This window comes from Ictalurus furcatus, chromosome 10, assembly GCF_023375685.1.
Source record: "Ictalurus furcatus strain D&B chromosome 10, Billie_1.0, whole genome shotgun sequence".
In the NCBI taxonomy this organism is placed as follows: Eukaryota; Metazoa; Chordata; class Actinopteri; order Siluriformes; family Ictaluridae; genus Ictalurus; species Ictalurus furcatus.
The window spans coordinates 6441698-6463239 of NC_071264.1; the positions used below are offsets into that span (position 1 = coordinate 6441698).

Sequence of the window (21542 nt, forward strand, 5' to 3'; positions counted from 1 at the left end):
ATTCACGAAAGTGTGTCAATGTCAGCATCAAATTTTTACTTCCATGTATTTTTTTCCTTTGTTTTTCATATTTTCTTGTATTTAGGAAAAGATCAGTTCATTGGATAGATCTGCACGTTCAAATATGGTTAAAAATGGCAAAATTTGCAGAAGCATCACTATACCACGTACATGATCAACACATACTGATGCACTGGATGAAAGAGTTTTATCTTTCAGGATCCACGACCATCCAATAACGCATTTCTGACCTCTGCACTGAAGATGAAGTATGGCTGTCATAGAAAGCACACGTGTTACTTTGCATACCCTGCATGGTCATATCTGCTCTTCTAGGAACGCTGCTTTTAGTTAAATATTTCCCCTCCAACAGGTTGGGTGAATAGTTTTCTGATGTTTCATTGGAAAAACGTTTCATATCTAAAAATCTGCATGCCCAACATCTGATGCGCATCTTGACAAAGTGACAAAATCTGTTTTTGACTGGTTTTCACCAGAAAATAAGGTTCAAATAAAGGATGTATGAACATTTTTGTTCCAGGACAGGTTCTGAAGTGTTCAGGACAAGTGGTTACTGACGTTGAGTGAATGCGTTAACCTTGAACAGGTTCATGATGATGGACATGGATGCCATTTGTGATATTATCATGTCACTGGTTGCAAGAAAATGTGGGTATGTAACCGGAAAGGATGCTTTATTGCCATAAATGGAAATGGGGTATGCACCTGTCTTATCATATGCAGGACTATACCTATAAAGCCTTACCAGCTACTCAACTGCAGTATGCGAGCAGATGCTCTTTAGTTGCAGCTACTATTTTGTGTAGGTCTCCACCAGGACAGCAACATGTCTTTGCCTTTGAAAACCTACGGCACCAAGACACTCAGTGTGTACGGGGGCGCCGGGGGCCAAGGAACCCGCATTTCATCTTCCAGGCCTGCGTTATTTTGTGGATCTTCTTGGCAATTCAACCGTGCAGATGGCCTCACTTTGGACATTTCAGACAACCAAAAAGCCATCATGCAGAATCTAAATGATCGTCTGGCATCCTTTATCCAGAAGGTGCAGTCTCTGAACGGTAAAAAGGCTGAACTGGAGAGGAACATTAACGAGTGGTGTGCGAGCCACACTGTGGTGTCCAACGAGTACTCGGGATTCTTGGCCACCATTGAAAGCTTACAAGATCAGGTAAGATTAGAAGAAAAAAAAAAAAGGTAGAAGGGATCATATAGAATGGTTGCAACGTTACAATGTAACTTGGGGTCTAACTCTGACAAATGTAAGCCTAACATTACACATTCTATCTATCTAGCTAAGCAAAGAAGAAAAAAGTATGCATGAAAATACGGGACTAAGGCTGATAACTAACAGTGCACAAGCCTACTCCGTTACTGTATAGCAATTTTAGACATGAATTGATTATTTACATTTCACATTTATTCCACTAACATATGATCTTACTTTGGACGCACCTATATGTATCAAACACAAATTCACAATCTAGTTTAAAGACACCAGCATTTTCTTCTCATTTAGCTAGTAGCATACTTTTACAGACATGTGCCTGATGTAAATATAACGGTGTATTCCATTTCACATTAACTCTATTAAATTGCAGTCATAGTCATTGATCATTGATTATATATATATATATATATATAGAGAGAGAGAGAGAGAGAGAGAGAGAGAGAGAGAGAGAGAGAGAGATTTATTTAAGAATGCTTTTGTACACCTAGGGCAAAAAAAGTCAGAGTTATATTTGACTGAAGCTATATTTTACTGAATACTCATACTGTTTGATCTAATCATCCTTAACTAATCACCCTTTGGTTAAATTTTGCTTTTCTCTGTGCTCCTTTTCACTTACCTTACATATTTTCCAAATCTCAACGTGTGAATGATCCATATAGTGACATTGCTGAACTTGCTCCCTGCTACACAAACTGAAAAGGCACAATTTTAAATAGCTTTAAAGCTTAAAAATGAATGCATCAAAATGATTGAGTTAAAAATGATTGAATGGTTAAATGAAAATATGCTACAAATGTAATTTACGTAAGAGTAGGCTTCTTAGGTATCTTATCTGCATAAGGGCATATCTTAAAGGAGTCAGTGTGACAGCATAGTTTTGATTGATTTAAGCAGGAGCGCAAAGTTTTGTTTGATTTTCAGTGTTCAGCTGATTAGTTGTATCAGATGTGCTCCTGCTTTGTTGCAACAAAAGCTTGCAGTCAGACCAGATTTTGGCAGATAAGATTGTCTAGCCCGGCTCTAAAATTACAACACTTTGTTTATTGATTTATTTCCCTTTTGCTGCTCTACTTTAACATCCCACAGTAGTCCCTACTAGTATAAACCGTATCAACTGGCTGACAGTGATGAGAAAACGTTCTGCATCTTTTCCAATCTTTTCCAGATTCAGCAAATCTCTAAGTCCAATGGTGAGGCTGGACTAAATATTCAAAATGCCTTTCTGGTTGCTGATGATTTCAGAATCAAGTAAGTGAACAAAATGTGTGTGTTTAGAATACGTGTGTTATTTTCCATATTTTATTGCATTAATAATCCTTTACCTCACTTTAGGTACGAGTTAGAGCTAGCCATTCGTACATCACTGGAGGCAGAAACTGCCCAAAACAGGACGCTCATGGATGAGCTTATCCTATCCCGTTCAACTCTGGAGATGGAGTATGAAAGCCTGAGGGAGGAACGCATCGTTCTTGAGAAGAACCATGAGGAGGTACAGACATTTGTCATTTATTTCCTCACTCTAACTGTATATCCCTCGTATAATATCCTGACAGTTCTGAAGTCCTCTTTTATCAAGTCAACTAGGTCTGACATAAAAAAAAAAAAAAGGAGACATAGGTGTTAGGATTTGTGAATCTATATCCCGGGGCGAGCCCCTAGAAAACTGTTAGGATTTGAAACTAGAGAATCTCCAGGTTACGATTCTTAAAAAGAGAGAAGGTGAAAATGCACAAGAACGACAGTGCCATCGCCTCGATACACACTTTCCACACCAAGCCCTTGGGAGAGTTTACCAAATCACACAGACACACAAAGTTCAAATGGCAAGATCTCTCATTGATTCCAAGAAAGACAGAGAATATATCAATCATGCTTGACACACAACAGAGATAATGGGTTAACTATTGATTTGCTAGGCGGAAGGGCATATTTTTGCATGAAGTAGGAAGGTATGTAAATGTGCAAATAGTGAGGGGACAAAGGAATGCACAGGTGAGGGGCTTTATCCATCCGCACCTCAGTCAACAAAGAGAAAAAGGTGTGAACACAGGAACCAGGAAACAGAGAGGGGGGGCGGGGGAAGGGTGTTCACAGGGAGGGGAGAGTGTTCACAGTCAACTTATCAATAGGGTTTTAAGCCTCAACCTGGCATTAAGACACAGTTAGTCAGTGCTAAAAATCTTCTATTATAATGTTCCGACACTTTTTCCTGTTATAGGACATAACAAAAGGTTTAAGCTTTGCTGAAGCACCGGTGAAACCAGCTAGCATAGCAGCTGATATTCTCACTCGTGCTGTGTCTACTGCTTTAACTGTAAAGAAAGGTGTGTCCACCTTCACATTCACCCTGGCATTCCAGCACTGTCTGAAAACTCCACACAGATACAACCTGGAATGTGCGACGCCCTCGTTTTCATCCGTTTCTCACTTTAATCCTCGAAGACATTTCTTCACATGAAAATCTTTACCCACCGTTTTACTAAATATAATACAAGTGAATTTCCCCAGTGAAGATTTCATTCGTAATCACTTCAAACAAAGTGCAAAGCAATGTGCTGTGTATCTAAGAGGCAATATCACAGCTGACTTCAGTCAGTGATGTAGCGTCTGAGAAACAGATAGTGTTAACTGTGAAAGAACACATTCCAGGTGGTCTCTGTGTGGAGATTTCAGACAGTGCTGGAATGCCAGGGCCAGTGTGAAGGTGGACACACCTTTCTTTACAGTTAAAGCAGTAGACACAGCACGAGTGAGAATATCAGCTGCTGTGTTAGCTCGCTTCATTGGTGCTTGCTTCAGCAAAACTGAAACGTTCTGTTACGTCCTATAACAGGAAAAAGGGTCTGAACATTATAATAGAAGATTTTATCACTGACTAACTGTGTCTTAATGCCAGGTTGATGCTTAAAACCCTACGTCTCCTTTATTTTATGTCAAACCTGATCTGGCTACAAGGTTCAAATTTAGACTGGTCTTGTTACTACTTTCAGCCAGCTCAACAAAGTTAACCAAAACACTGAGGTCTCTACAGGGGAAACAGTGTATGACTAATGCAGTGCTCTTTCCCTTCAACCCCCCCCCCCCCCCCCCCACCACCACCACCACCAGCCCGGTTGTTTTTGCGCTCCTATAATCTGTTCCGCTTGCAGTTTCCCGTTCCATTAGCTCTCAAAATGATGGTTATGTATTTTTCTCCAGAATACTAGTTCTTACATACAATGTACATGAAGTGAAAAATTTGAGCTTGGCATTGCTCGGTTTCTGTTCGACAAACGAAAGCAGTGTTTTGCATGTTTACCATGACCATGGTTACCATGGTTACTATGGTATGACTGTCATATTTATACTATAACAGTGGACATAGGCATTATAGTAATACCATGGTAATATCATGGAAAGAATAACAAACACAGTTACTGAAAGATACTAAAACTGTGGCTAAATATGTAGTAGACATAGTTTCCATAGTAAACCCAGAGTAAATTAAGGTATTATTATGGTTAAGGTATAGTAATCATTATCACTGTGAGGAAACACAGTTACTTCATGGTAAATTCATGGTTCAGAGTTTAACAGCAATAAAAATCATACAGTACCATATTAAAAGCATAGTGTACACAGATCAGTAAAAATGCATACAGTATGTGGGTGAAAGGGGATGAAAGGAAATAAAACTTGATGGAAACTGGTTCGACAAAGCCATTGTTCCTGCTGATTAGAATTCTCAGTCTGCCTCCTAATGGCAGAAAGTAAAGAGGATGGGTGGGGTCAGTACACATCCACGGTAGGTTTTTAGCTGTGATGTGTGAAAATATACCCTTCATTTGGAGTTATTTATCTCCTGTGATGATCCTGCTGATCTGATTAACAACATGGGGCCAAAGGAGAGGTCCCTACAATTACACAATGAATTCATTTTGTGACAGTGCAACATGTCTTGTATTCAGGACAAGGCAGACAGAACGGTAGATTCAAGCCAAACACCCTATCTATGAAGAATTATGCCAGAATTATTAAGATACAAGAAGCACAAGTAAACTATGAAGTTTTTTTAAAAAATTAAGAATATGTTGCATGCACAAAGACCAAGAATTAAAACAAATTAAAATAAATCTTTTCTAAAAAATAAATAAATAAATAAATAAATAAATAAATAAATCCATTTAGTCAATTTCTCATTTTAGAGATTTTCATTTGCAAATATTGTTAATCCATTTACTGTTTTTTGTTTGTTTGTTTGTTTGTTTGTTTTGGCGTTAGGCTTTTGGGACATGATTACCTGGTGGCTTTTACACCTTAAATGTAAAATGAATTTGAGAGTTTTCATACTTGAAAACTTGACCATGCCAACTCAATGTACTATGACACTGAGTGGAACGATATGAAGAGAGCAGAAACATCCAGATGAAACATACACTGTAATCACATAGCTACCCTGTGCCTTTTTAAAAAAAAAAAAAAAAAAAAAAAAAGTTGCACAATTTAATTTTTGGTAACAAAAATTCATATTAATATGAATTACCTCAACAACACATAAAGCTAGTTACTTAGAAATATTATTCGTGATCAGCTGTTTCCTTGTTCGTGTGTGCTTATGAGTACTTTTTGTTGTTGTTGTTGTTGAAACAAAAAAAATTGTCTTTTTGTTCAGTTCTTTTATCTCATAATCATCTTTCAAAGCCTTCTCAGTAACTTCCTGACTGAATGAAACAGGCTACTACTGACATTTAGATCACACACATGCCCAACCAATCTATTTTCACTGCTCATACACCCACCAAATATTAGCAATATATTTTACTTGTTAGAATCATGAATTGGCATCCATGTCGAATCTTGGAAACTATGTCTTTTAGGAGAAAGCTCAGGTTCTTGCACAGGCTGTAGTCCAGGTAGATGTTTCTGTGGATGCAGCACCCTCTACAGACCTGATCGAGACTTTGACAAAGATGCGTGAAGACTATGAGGCCGTGACTGCCAAGAATCGTAGAGACCAGGAGGTCTGGTACCAAAGCAAGGTACATCAAACGGACCGTAAAAATGAACTGTGCAAAACGTTTTCTGTGGAAAGGTGTCATCAGAAGGTGTTTGAATAAGTGAGCTGTGTTTTATAGATTTCTACGGTGCAAAAGAAATCCATCGAGCAGACTGAGGATTTGGAGCACAACACTGCAGAACTCAGTCAGTTGAAGAGCGACTTCCATAGGATGCAGATTGAACTGCAGACTCAACACAGTACTGTAGGCACACACCCACACTTTACTGCTACCACAAACACATTAAGCTCTATTTAATCACAGTTTATTTGTCTAATGATGGTTTCAAATATTTATTGACATACCAGACATGTATGTATAATTATCCAGGTGAGCTCATGTCATCTTTGTTTAAAAAAAAAACAAACCTAGACATGTAGAATTTTCTGTAAATAGGATCAGATGTTTTCCTTTACTTAAAAAGTATGCATTTCGGGGGTCCATGGAGTGTCTGGCTCCATCTGCAAGGCAAAAAAATGAATGACTCCTCCTGCAAATTAAACAGGAGCGTCATTTTTCAAGCTTGAAGCAACATGCACAGTAAAGGCAGAAGGATTGTTGTGCCAGGTGGTTTCCCATCAGACAAAATACCACTTTTGAGCCTTAATGATTGGTATTCATGATGCATCAAGCCCAACCCTTTCCCTGCCAACCAGTGTGCTGCCAACCTTCATGACTTTCCTGCACAGTAGGAGTATATTAAGAGGGAGGAAATACAGTCATGCTGTCCAGATTTTTTTTCCTTCAAGCACCTTCTAGATCAGAGGGGCCAAAATCAATTCTTCATGGGCCATAGTCCAGGAAAATTCTACATCTTATTCTACATCTTATTCAAATCACCAGTTAGTAGGTGAGCATGGAATTGACCAAACTGTTCAGGACCGGTCTTGGACTCCTCGGATCTAGGGATTTTTTTTTTTCTTCTTCAGACGCCTTAAATATTAATATTAAATGAATATGATATATTAAAACCTTACATATTGTGTATTTAAAAGAAAATACCTGTTCATCAAGAAACTGGCATTCTCAGCACATACAGCGAGGGGAAAAGAAATATTCCGAATTTTTGTCTTTGTTATTTCATATACGTCCAGTGCAGTGTAGAATCTTTTCAGCTCGTCGTGTTTGCAAAAATGAAGTGTTGCTTGTATGATTCCAAGAACACCACACTCATAGTGAAGTCCAGAGGTGGGATCATCATGATATGAGCCGCTTCTCTTCAAAAGATGCATTGTGCTTCTTCAAAGGACACATTAATGGAGCAATATAAAGGGGCATAGAGGAGAATTTAATCTCATCAGCCAAGAAACTGAATGTGGGAAGAAGATGGACGTTCCACACATACAGACAAAAGGCTTTGCGTGGCCTAGCCAATTGCCTGATTCGAATCCCACTGAAAATTTATGGAGGATTTTGAAATTGCCGGTCCATCAGAGGGACCTTTGTAACCTTGGGGAACTGAAGATGATTTGCCAAGAGGAATGGCAAAATTGAACCACAATGGCAACAAAAGCTGTGTAAAACATGAATTAAAAACAAAATGCAATGATCTCATAAACCCATATGTTATTCCCAATAGAACATAGAAAACATATCAAATGTTTAAACTGAGGTAGTGTACCATTTTAAGGAAAACATCAGGTAATTTTGAATTTGATGGCGGCTGTGGATCAGGTGGTAGAGCGAGTTGTCCATTATTCTTAAGGTTGGCGTTTCCATTCCCAGCCTACGTGACTCCACATGCCGAAGTGTCTGAACCCCAAGTTGCTCCTGATGGCAAGTTAGCGTCTCACGTGGCAGCTCTGCTACCACTGGTGTGTGTGCGAGAGTGTATGAATGGATGAATGAGAACCAGTGTAAAGTGCTTTGTAGAACCACCAAGGTTAAAAAAGCGCTATATAAGTGTAAACCATTTCCCATTTACTATGGCCGCAACACGTCTCAAAAAAGTTGGGACGGGGGCAGGGAACTTCGGGAAACTCTGCCCAGCTTTACTTCTGCCTCTCTAAGATACTCTTTTTATACCCAATCATGTCACTGATCTGTTGCCAATTAACCTCCAGCTGTTTCTTTTTAGTAACACATACTTTTCCAGCCTTTTGCTGCCCCTGTCCCAACTTTTTTGAGACGTCTTGCGGCCATCAAATTAACCTTACTTTTTCCTTAAAATTCAGTTTAGACATTAGATATGTTTTCTATGCTCTATTGTGAATATCATATGGGTTTATGAGATTTGCAAATCACTGCGTTCTGTTTTTATTGACATTTTACACAGCGTCCCAGCTTTTTTGGAATTGGGGTTGTACCAAATCAACTTGAAACTAAATGCCATTTATTTTACACAGCACAGTAAAATGAACTAAAGGAATGGCCCAGATGAGAAATGAGCATTAAAATCAACAGCATAATCTCATGAAATGAATTCCGCTCAATACTCGATGTTTGTGGGAGGCGCTACAGATCAATTTAGACGCCAGATAAAATATTATTAGAAAACTGAAGACTCAATACACACACTATTCACATATTTTTTTGGAAAGACCTAATAGTTTGACTTAAACGCCATGTATTAGAGTACTAATCATGCACAATTTTTGCTGCTCGAACCTCTCTCCACAGAGGATGTCCCTTGAAGGCAGTCTACAAGACTCTGTGACCCGCTACGCAGCGCAGCTAGCAGAGCTCCAAAAAATCATCACTGACCTGGAGCACAAGCTCAAGCAGATTCATGCTAACATAACCAACAAAAAAGAAGACTATGACACCTTGATGGAGGAGATCAAAACGTATAGGTTACTGCTGGAAGGAAACAGCAGGTGAAGATAATACTGCATTTCCCTGCCAGAGTTTATGAATGATGAATTTTTCGAAATGATTATTATTGTTTTGGACGTCGGTTGCTGGTTTCATTATTTGTGCTAATGCTATTATTTTCTCTTTCTTTTTCTTTATTTGACAGTGACCCCCAAGGTGAGTGACGTCTTTCCTGTCCTGAGTGATCGTAAGAGGCGATAAGAACTGCACTAATCACAGTTTTGCCATGTACTGTACTTGCTGACGTACTTTATTGCCATTCTGTTTACTTGGAGAATCGCTACACAATTGATCACTTTTTCTTTTTTTTTTTAATAAGCTATTTATTTAAGAGATTAACACGATTGTCTTGGAGCACAATTTGAATGCCTGAAGAAACCTGCATTTTTTTAAAAGGCATAGATTTATACTAGCCATTTGTTATACATGGTGACTTTACTAAATGTGCGCCTGTTTTGTAGTAAATTTGAAAAGAGTTGCAACAGATAACCTGTAAGTCTCTCAGGAAATAACCGTCTCTCATGTTCTGTCTTACAGTCGCTCGCAAGAAGATCGCAGTGATAAAGGTAGTGGAAAGCAGCCAGACAGTGAAGATACAGTAATGACTGATGTGCGAACACACCTTAATAAAGCCAATGTTTTCAACCTAACCCAATAAGGTCTGTCTGCAGAGTATGGAAGGAATGCATATATGAAAATGAGAGTGGCTCTTGATGATCGTACAGATTTTGTTAGTCAGCTAGTTAACATGATACGACAAGAAGACTTCTGATAGGATTTATTCCTCGATGTGCTATCCATAAACGTCATAATCATCACTGCTTATCCTATACATGTAACAAACATGAGCTAAGCTGACAGGAATTCTGAGAGGACTTTTACGACATATTTGTATTTTACAACTCAACTTACAGTGAAGATATTTATATGTATGACCATTACTGAAATATCTAGAAATCATGTCAGCTTAGCTTGTGTTAACTAGCTGACTAGAATCAGCACCGATGATTATCACAACCCCAATTCCAAAAACAAGTTGGGACGCGGTGTAAAATGTAAATAAATGTAAATGAAAACAGAATGCAACGATTTGGAAATCTCATAAACTCATATGTGATTCAGAACAGAACATAGAAAACATAGCAAATGTTTAAACTGAGGAAATGTACCGTCTTAAGAAAGAAATCAGGTCATTTTGAATTTGATGACGCCTCAAAAAAGTTGGGACGGGCGCAATAAAAGGCTGGAAAAGTAAGTGTTACTAAAGTAAGTGTTACATTTGTTTACATTTTACACAACGTCCCAACTTTTTAGGAATTGGGGTTGTAATAATCATCGGTGCTAATTCTAGTCAGCTAGTTAACACAAGCTAAGCTGACATGATTTCTAGATATTTCAGTAATGGTCATACATATAAATATCTTCACTGCCGGTGCTAGCTAGACGGGATATATTTGAGTCTATAAAGAGCTGAAAGAAATGCCCATCAGTACTACTTAAAAACAGACAGTTTGCAGACAGACCCATCTTAATCCAGACTTAATCCACTAATCAGACTTACTGCTCTTTAGCTAACATCACACAAATGGCAAATGGCCTCTGCAGTTATACAGTGTAAGAAAAAGGAATACAGAGTGCAGTCTGTAAGTGTTTATGAAGTGACAACAAAGTTGGTATTTTGCCCCGGTGTTCCAAATAAATTGTTTTTATGCCTAAATTGGGTGAACTACGTATACATAATATGATCTGTTTACACTTATTTGCTCCTCAGGCTAACCAAAGAAAGATGTAAATGTACAACTGCGTATGTTCAACTTTCCTTCATATTTTCTGTACCAACATTGTGATACACTTAAGACTGATCCTATCTTCATGGTCCTTTTTTTTTGAATGCCATTTTAACCCTGCAACCAATTTATCCACAGATCTATACTCACAAAATACTCAATACTTGAAATTATTATTAACATGACATTAATTAAATATAAATCCTAAAGAACTGTAACTCTATGGCACCTAATGAACTTCCTTCACTGGCACTGTTTCTTTGGCAAACTAGCAGTTGAAACTGTTTTGGCCATTGGTGAGTAATTAAGCAAATACTCAGTAAATAAATAAATTCACCTCCTTTTACTGAGCACCAACTGACAGCAAAGCAGGGTCATAAACAACCATTACTGCACCACATGCTGTCTGTTTTTCTGCAGCCTCTAGAGACTCACTCTGCTGACTATAGCACAATATTGCACTGAAAACAACCCCTAAACTATTATTACAGTCCTCGCAACCAAATACAACCTTGCTAAAAGTCCATAAATACTGTGCCCCTTCTGTGTGCTCATTTTAATGGAGAATATTTTAACTTGAAAATTTAGTTGTTGTTTTTTTTTGAAAATGCTATAGATTACATTTTAAGACCATCAGCCGTTGTTCCTAAAAAAAAAAAAGCTACAATTCTGAGTCATAAATGAAAGACCCAGTGAAGGTGATAGATCATGAGAGAAAAGAATAAAATAATGTAATATTCATTTAGTCATTCATTCATTCATTCATTGAACTGGTCAGGGTGGCTGTGGATCCAGAGGCCATTCCGGAAACAGTGGGCGCAAGGCTAGAGAATTCACCCTGGAAGGGATCCATCACAGAGCACCATGAACACTACTTTCACAGCTAGGGGCAATTTACTGTAGCATAGCCAGTCCAGCTACCTGCATGTATTTGGACAGAGAACCTGGCAGAAACCCACACGAACATGTGAAACACTACATAGAGAGTAACCTGAACTCAAGACCCTGGAGCTGCAGGGAGACACATCTACCTACTTCGCCACCATGCTACAACACAGTATAATATCCACCCATCCATCCATCCATCCATTTTCTATAGCGCTTATCCTACAGGGTCACGGGAAACCTGGAGCCTATCCCAGGGCGCATCGGGCACAAGGCGGGGTACACCCTGGACAGGGTGCCAATCCATCCCAGGGCACAATCACATACACACTCACACACCCATTCATACACTACGGACTGGAGTCTTTAGACTGGAGGAGGAAACTGGAGAACCCGGAGGAAACCCCAACAACACAGGCAGAACATGCAAACTTCGCACACACAGGGCAGCGGGAATCGAACCCCCAACCCTGGAGGTGTGAGGCAAACATGCTATATAATATAATTAATATAATATAATATAATATAATATACATGAGATGGTGATGTTCAAGATGATCCTGATTTATTGCATCTTCTTCTTACTTTAAATTGTTAAAGAGCCTTCCACAATACACATCGAGGATTATTCAAACCAAACCTAGATCTACTTGGTGTTAAATCATGCAACAAAATCATGATTTAATCAGACTACGTGTGTCCCAATACTTCTGTACCAGTAGGGTAGTGTACCTGTATCACACAGTGAAAATGCATGAGTCATAAGCTGTGACACGTGCAGAACATTTTTCACAATATACGGCATCTTGTTCTGTAATATTGTTTTGTAACAGGACAGTACCAAGTTGAACAAGTTTATTTGTGATTAATATTCCTGAACAATGGGAATTTATTCTGAATGGAGATGTGGTATAATGAAAAGCAGGAGACATTGTGTCGTTGTGTCCATGAGTCATTTTATTGTCTCATTTCAGTTCAGATTATTTCACATGAATCATGGATCTCTTGCTGTGGATGTTGAAATTGTATTTTGAAGATTGATATTGAAGATTTTATTTTGGTTAAAAATGAAGGTTGTATCATGGTGTTGAATGTAGCCACACTGGATCTAACTACTTGTGGAGGACACCACTTGCCCATCAACCATCTCTTCCACAATGGTCTTCACCTTCAAATTTTTACTGATGTTTGTTTTGACACTGCAATTATGAAAGGAAAAAAAAAAACAATTATATGAACGAAACATGGTGTTTTAACTTGCTTTAGGTCAGTGCAGCAGGTACAGAAAACTTTTTTCATGAATGTGAACGGGTTTTTAATGAATGAAAAGAGCAAAATACTTCATTTGATTACAACATTTGGGGAAAATGGGAATAATTTAAAAAGCCATGTTTGGTGTTGGTTTCCTTCGTATAGCGCCTGCTCTCACCTGTCACCCTCTCCATCCAGCAGCCTCCTGTACTCAGCAATCTCCATCTCCAGCCGGGTCTTGATGTCCAGCAGAATCCTGTAGTCCTGACCTTGCCTCTCTATATTAGCTCTGATCTCCCCCAGCTGCTGCTCCAGTCCTGTTACCTGATCTTGCAGTCCAGCCAGTTTCATGGAGTAGCGTCCCTCTGTATCTGCTAGAACGCCTTCCAGAGACGCTTTCTGTAGGAGGAGTGGGTTTAAACGACAGGTAGGAATGGCATTGGAAAAGTGATGGATATAGAGAAAAGTTCAGTTCAAAAAAGTGAAATATTAAAAAGTTAATATCACAACCGACATGCTGCTCTAGTCTGCCAATGGAATACACTATGACTTACCATGCTGAGTTGGGATTGTAGCTCAGTCTCCAGGCCCTGTACGGTGCGTCTGATATCATTGACCTCTGACTTGGACACTTCTAGAGTCGTTGAGCTGGAGACCACCTCTTTGTTCAGATTATCGACCTGCAAAGAAGCAGAAGTTGAAGGTTAGCAGTATGTTCCTGATATTGTTTTCTTTCTTTAGCTTAAAATAAATGAAATCATGCTTAAAAAGTATGAAATTAGTGAGAAGTAAGAGTACCATGAACACTTGCTATCAAGCATTACATAACGGTAATAATTCCTTCACCTTGGCCTGGAACCAGCTCTCTAGTTCACGCTTGTTCTTGGCAGCTACAGCTTCATACTGTTCGCGAATCTCAGCCAGGACACGGTTCAGGTCTTCCGCAGGTGCAGCGTCCACTTCCACGTTCACACTACCGGACATGGCGTTACGCATTGCTTCCAGTTCCTAGTTAGAAAGTGTGCATGTGGGTGTGAGAAATGATCTCGGGACTAATTCTGTAATTCAAATAGGAAATACACGTGCTTGCTTTTGACAGATCTGTGAGTTGTTGTCCTGTCATAGGACTCACCTCCTCATGGTTTTTCTTGAGGAAGATCAACTCATCCTTAAGGCCTTCGATCTGCATCTCCAGGTCTGACCTCGTCAGTGTCAGCTGATCCAAGAGTCTCCTAAGCCCAGCAATGTCTGCATCCACTGACTGACGCATGGCCAACTCATTCTCATACCTGAGCAGGAACACAGAGACTCTCTCAGAAACCCATTAGTGGTGAAGCGTATTTCTACATCTGATATATTTGAGTGTGAAGGGTGTGTAAGACACTGAATATTTACTTGGTTCTGAAGTCATCTGCTGCCAGTTTAGCATTATCAATGCTCAAGTAGACGTTTCCATTATCTCTGGCAGCATCCTGTATCTGTAGAAACATTTAAAAAGTTAGTGCACAATATCTAGTCACAAACTCATTCCAATAACATTTATCAAACATTCATAGAATTATATTTGTACCATAGACAAATCTATATACCAAGCTAAATTATAATAAATGGTACCCTATCCTGCAGGTCCCTGATGGTGTCTTCAAAAGCAGAGTAGTCTCGGGCAGCAGGGGAGGCCTTGTTTTCCAAAAACTGTCTGATATTCAGTTCCAAGTCAGCATTGGCCTTCTCCAGGGTGCGCACCTTGTCCAGGTAGGACGCCAGGCGGTCATTCAGGTTCTGCATGGTGGCCTTCTCATTGGCTGCCACACCCAGATCTTCACCACCAAAACCCCCACCAAAGCCAAACCCGCCTCCTCCACCAGCTCCTCCACCAGCTCCTCCACCGGCTCCAAAGCCAAAGCCTGCTCTACTACCAAAACCTAGGCCTGCAGCACCTCCACCACTACGTATGGAGTGGGAGACAGTGGAAATGCGCACACCAGATCCTCCAGAACCACCATGCATGCTGGGGGCACGTGAAACCATGAAGTGGTGGCCACCACCACCACCACCACCACTGCCTATTGCGGAAAGCCGAGAGGATCCACCTATACCAGGGCCCCGGAAAGAGCCTCCGCTGAAGGAGCCACCTGAGGACTTAAAACTCTGGCTGCTGAAGCTGGTCATGGTTGCGGTATAGAGCAAGGAGTGGCTCTTTCCTGAGAGAGGGAGAGAGACTGCAGGACTAAGAGAGAGGTTGGGGCTTTATATGTTGCCCTGCTGAGGGGAGGGTGAGTGGGATTATAGAAAAAAAGCACCTTTTTACATTCCACTGAGAATATGCCCAGGGGCAGAAGATCTGGCAGCTGAAGGTCTACGTGCAGGAGGATGCACTCAAAGTTGTGCAATTAACATTCAGCTGACAGTTCTGTTCTGTTATAATATTGTGGTGCATGAAAAGTCTAGCACTAACAGGAGACATGCAGGAATAGGAATATGGCCCAACAATCCTTTCATCACAAATATATTCGCCCTTAAGGCACATTTATAGATCCAAACTTTTCAAGGCGTTGCCCCTGCAGAGTTAAGACGAACATGCACAAAAAAACGTGCAAATGTGCAAATACACAACAACATATAATTCCTTGACATATTCTTCCTATATACATCAGGGGTGCATTGTCCTGTATTATGGTGTAGTATATCTGTCTATAATGTGCCTTAGAGACTATTGCTTACATTTGCAGTTATACTCCCAAGACAAGTAAGAACTGGAGTAGATCAACACTCATACACAGTAAACTAAAACCTCATTACAAAGTTGGCTGTTTTGCCTGGAACCAAGTCAGCATCCTCAGAACAGACCTCTTTTTGTCTTTGTGTCCTGTGCACCATTTTCCACAGTGACATTCCGCAGTGTTTAGGCCCTCGGCATTGCTTCAGATATATACATATATAATAGATTCCATTTATTAATAGGGTTACAGAGCATTTTACAGAGCATGCCTTTTTCTACAAGCTAACGTAATTACCCGTTATTTACCATTTAGTGGCACTATTACTCTATTACTATTAACCATTATTATTAACTATTACATTTCACTGTCATGTTTAAGATCCAGATATATTTATTATACACTAACAGAATGCAAATGTTTTTTTTTTCTTTTTGAAAAGCTTCTTTTAATTATTAACATTCAGTTAATAATGCCATATTAGAACATTCTTGCTAATAATCAAACTGTGCATGTACTATCATGTGTGCAGAGTGTAGAACTGGGGCAGAGAGTCAAATTGCGTGAGGCTGCAAAAGCCTTGTCAGGGCAGCATGGGCATCCTGCCCTGGTGAATTTCCACACATAAATTGTGTAGTGATGTGATCTCCACATGTTCTGCCTCTATGGACATGCCATAGCCTGCTGCTCCTTTTTCTTTTTCTTCTACTTCTCCTTGCACGCAAAGAATGATTTTTCATGCATTTATTTTATAGACAAATAAGGAGAAACTTTGAGATCGCCGATAATAATCACTTTACAAAGGTAATGCTTCTGTGAGAGAGGTATTGTAAAATGATGATAATGTACAGGCCGCTCCAAAAGTATTGGAACAGGAAGGCCAATTCTGTTATTTTTGCTCTACACTGGAGACATTTGGGTTTGAGATCAAAAATTGAATATGAGACGATAGATCAGAAGTTCTTCTAGATGTGTTAAACATCTTAGAACATGGCACATTTTGTGTGAACCCGCACATTTTTCAAGTGATCTAAAGTATTGGAACATGTAACTGGTATGTGGGTTTTTTTGCTGCCCAGGTGTGCCCTATTAAATTGATTGATTGATTGCTCCTAACATCTGCTCTTGCTTTGAGCCCTGCATTTGTTCTTAAAAAGAATAAACCAACATGAAGACCAGAGAGCTGTCTATGGGATAAAAGCAAGCCATTTTGAAGCTGAGAAAAGAGAAAAAAATTATCAGAGCCATTTCACAAGCACTGGATATAGACAATACAACAATTTGCAATGTCCTGAAAAAGAAAGAAACTGGTATACTAGCAACTAGATAACAAACAACAGCATTTTGAGAGAAAAACCCAAAACAACAGTCAGTGTCATCTTCAACAACCTTCACAGGGCAAGGGTGAAGGTATCATGATCTACCTTTTGAAGAAGACTCGGAGAGCAGAAATATAGAGGGCATACTATGGAGTTACATTTGTGCCAAAATGAAACAAATATATACCATTATATTATACAATTATATACCAAATATACCATTTCGCAAAGAAACACAATCTGCTTGCAAAGGAAAACTCGACTCGCAAACAAACAGAAAGCGATTTTTATCACAAATGCAGCTAAGCAAGTTCCTCTTCCAAACCAACAGATGGTGCTATCGGTCAATTTACACTAACATTACAACACGCATTACGTTACACCACAATAGAGTACAGTAAATAGTGTTTTATTTTAATTTTTTTTTTTTTTATTGAAGTTTTATGCAAAAAAAAATAACAATAGTGCGTAGATACAGCTTTCGATCATACACATACATACATTTCAATGCATAGTCTATAATTCCAAGCAACTGTATACACAAATCAAATCAAATCTACACATTTGTGAGAAAATCGAGTCTAGACATTTGTGAGAAAATCTGCGCTGACACATTTGTGAGAAAACCTGCGCTGACTCATTTGTGAGAAAATAAAGTCTGCACATTTGTGAGAAAATCTGCACTGACACATTTGTGAGAAAATCTGCACTGACACGTTTGTGAGAAAATCTACAGTGGCATGTTTGTGAGAAAATCGTTTTCTGTTTGTTTGCGAGTCGAGTTTTCCTTTGCAAAGCAGAGTATTTTTTTCAGTTTTTGTTCCAAGGAGCTAGGCTGTGCCACGATATTGAGGTTTCCATATACAGCTTTATATCCAAAATTTGCTGTGTGCCATATCAGAATGATGGCTACCATAGTTAAACCAAGTAAATTAATGGTAACCAAAAAATGGTGGTTTTGCAGTGCCAATACATAGAGGTAATCACTAAAAAAAAAATCAGAAAATTCAAAATGGTCGAGTATCCTGTACTGAACCACTTGAGATGGAATGAACACAAAAACAAGAAACCAAAATGAACTGATGAATGCTGTTTTTGTGTGAAATAGCACGCAGGAGTCCTGCAAGAATGAAATGGATTATGTGTCATCTGGGCATGCCCTGGCCTCCTTGGAGCTGGCACTGTCTTATGAATCATGCTGTGAACAGAATGACATGTGGTTTGATGAATAAAACTGGGATGAGTTCTTAAAACCACTGAGGACTTGTATTATCAGCCCTGTTCAGACCTGCAATAATTTTAGATTTATGACTCATGGATAGCTATTCTTTTTCTCTTTGTTCTTTTAGGCAGGTTCTTGCTGACTCTTGTAAGAATCAGAATATGAGGCTTGCGAGCACCTTGTGTGTAGTCACTCGTGCAAAGTTTCTCTGCTTTTTACATAAAACCATAATGAACTTTCTTTTACTTTCACACTATCCGTTGTTACACCAGATGAGAATGGGTTCCCTTCTGAGGGAGTTTTTCCGCACCACCGTCACCACAGGGATAAATTCACACACTTAAAATCTGTATGCTGTGTTTATATGTTCCTGTAAAGCTGCTTTGAGACAACGTCCATTGTTAAAAGCGTTATACAAATAAAATTGAATTGAATTGAATTGAATTTTACATCTGAAGTTCAGGAGGATAAATTATGTTTTCAGGAAGGTGCAAAAGGTTTTTTTTTTTTTCAATGACATTTCAGCTTGCTTTAGTTTGTTTTAAAAGTCGTGATTTGACAACGAATAATGATGAGTACTGTTAATGAACCATCTTAAATATAATAAATGAAAGTGTAATATTTTTGTCTCGTTTGTTTCATTGGGTTCTCCTTATCTACTTTTTAGGACTTGTGTGAAAATCCGATGATGTTTTAGATCATATTTATGCAGAAATATAGAACATTCTTAAGGGTTCACAAACTTTCAAGCACCATTGTACATGCGATGACCCTGTCTCATGATCTATGGCAATGTTATGCTCAGCCCTTTTTGTATCTGCGTGTTTTGTTCGGGTGTCCTGTGCCATGCTCACTTCTGGGATGCTGGCAAGAGATCTCCTGCCATCTGCAGGTGTACTTACATCAGCACCGTGATGGCGTATAAGACACTGCTGGAGGGAATGTCGGCAGCCCTGTTCACAGCTTGTTGTCTATTCTGTGACTTGCCATTTGTTATTTGTGATTGACGTTTTGGAATTCGACCATAAGCTTGCTTGTGTGTCTTTGAGATTAACCTGTCTCCTATTGGTTTTTGATTGTCTGATTTATATACACTACTGTATTGTACTGTTGATACCTCACCATCACACCCATATGTGGTTCTACCCCAAATTGTTGCCACAAAATTAGAAGCACACACAATCTATAGAATGTCTTTGTATGCTGTAGCATTACAGTTTCCCTTCATTGGAACTAAGGCACCATGAAGACATGGTTTAAACATCTTTGGGATGCCAGTGTCCTTTGTTCATGCACATTTTTCATCACTATTTTTTTTTTCCTGTTATCATCTCAACCCTGGACCGGGGCGTAACAGGCATGCAGCTGAACAAGAAACAACTGAGCAAACAACTGCCCTTTACTACACAGACCAATGTCATACTGCGTTGTGACGTCAAGCCAAAACAGCCAAAGATATGTTAGTGTTCAATTATCTGTGGACTACACTGTATTTAAGCCTATTTCACAGATTTTAATACCTCGAAATATGGTAGTTCGTGAAGTCTCACCCTCAAACATTTCACTTTCTGCATACATGAGAGAGATGGAATGATTGTAATGATTATAACACACTAGTCCCAGAATGCAATACAACCGTGAAGGGTGTGGCGGGGAAGCAAATGCCACGCCACTTTCACCTCGTTTTAATGCCACATAACATGTTTTTTCTTTCTTTTTTTTTACATTGATTTTTTTTTGTGTATTGTATCTTATTGTATCGGAAGTATTAACAAACGAATTAGGCTTGGATGGAGTCTCCTCTTCGTGCATTGATCTGCAGTACTGTCAGTGGGATTCTATCTGCTGCAAGTTGCATGACACTCACTAGCCAGATTGCTCAGAACAAACATATTTGTAGCGATGACTAACCGACAACCGAACGCAAGTGTACATTGTTAAAATAACTAAAAAAAAAACCTAGCCTTATTTAATCTACTTGCAAAAGATTGTGATAATTCCAGTTTTCTCAAATGGAATGGAAAGATAGCTACTAAAAAAATAACAAGTCATGATGGTTGAAGGTGACGTGCCGCTAGCTAGCTAGTTAGTTGCTACCTACCAAGCCAACTATCAGCCAGATAGGAATCCAGACACATCCCCCATCTGTCTCAAATGGTGGTATAATAGTTAGGCTGGTTAACTAGCTCATTTTAATGATATGACTAGCACACGCAGGTGAAAGACAGCGTGACCAGGGAGTGACCAGACCAGATGTATGAGCACCAGTAAGATAAAACAGACCTCTCTCATGGTGGATCCAAAGAGGTAAAAAATTTACCCCCCAACACACATACACACACACAATACGTTAATGACTTCATGATGCATATTATAAAGCTGTATTCTCAAATAAATGAAAGCTATCTGAAAGGGGGTTAGTTGCTCATCAGGGACATGGCAGGCAAACCGCACACAGTCACACAGACGACATGCAGACATGCGCCGACTCAAGGCCAGTAAGGTAGATGATTAAGATGTCTTCCTACCACTACTGCTGTCATTTTTATGGATTTTAGACTGCAATGAGCCTATACAAAGTTTGGTTAAATAAACAAATTTAAATCAGTTGATATGTTCAAAGTGAACCATCTAGAAGTATTTGAATGGTGAAATTCAATATATGCATTATATATGGAACACATACACACATGTATGTATGTATGTGTGTATGTATATATCTCACTTAGAAATGTCCATGTTTTCATGCCTGAAACGAATTTGAATAGGAAATGGGGCTAAATGAATAGGAAATATAGTCATTGACAAGGTTAGAAATAATTATTTTTAACTGAATCGATAATTGTCTCATCTAATTTTGCTTTGGTCAAAGAATCCTCCATTTGCTTCTCTTTAGTAAACAAGCACAGTTCTAAGTGACCCCAGACTTTTGAATGGTAGTGTGTGTCCGTGTATATTCATATATATATATATATATATATATATATATATATATATATATATATATATATATATATATATATATATATATATATATGGAGCCACCCCTGCAATACAAAAGAAATGGATTAAAAGGCTTTTCTGTTCAGTTACTGTCACCATGTCAGAAAGCACAAACGCTCCTGTAAGTGTTAACAATCGGCAGAGGAATCTGTCTGATGATTTTCCATCCATAATGCTGCATAACATCTATATTTACTCGTGCTGGGTGTGTTTGACATTTTAAATCTCCGTATTGTACTGAGTTTCTGCTCTCCAA

At 39.0% G+C, this 21542-nt stretch overlaps 2 protein-coding genes across 2 annotated transcripts; one reads left to right on the top strand and one right to left on the bottom strand.

Annotated features, from left to right (window-relative positions):
- The first annotated feature begins 847 nt into the window (after positions 1–847).
- On the top strand, positions 848–10958 carry LOC128613903 (keratin, type I cytoskeletal 13). Its single transcript, XM_053635074.1, has 8 exons — positions 848–1189; positions 2418–2500; positions 2585–2741; positions 6109–6270; positions 6367–6492; positions 8908–9104; positions 9248–9258; positions 9640–10958. Exons 1-8 carry the CDS (start codon positions 848–850, stop codon positions 9702–9704), a joined length of 1143 nt encoding a protein of 380 aa, XP_053491049.1. The 3' UTR covers positions 9705–10958.
- A 1755-nt stretch (positions 10959–12713) lies between these two features.
- Positions 12714–15252, bottom strand: LOC128613745 (keratin, type I cytoskeletal 50 kDa). Its single transcript, XM_053634810.1, has 7 exons — positions 14640–15252; positions 14421–14503; positions 14158–14314; positions 13872–14033; positions 13580–13705; positions 13204–13424; positions 12714–12973 (listed from the first exon to the last, which is right to left on the bottom strand). The coding sequence occupies exons 1-7, from the start codon at positions 15192–15194 to the stop codon at positions 12883–12885; spliced, it is 1395 nt and encodes a 464-aa protein (XP_053490785.1). The 5' UTR covers positions 15195–15252; the 3' UTR covers positions 12714–12882.
- Between the last annotated feature and the right edge of the window lie 6290 nt (positions 15253–21542).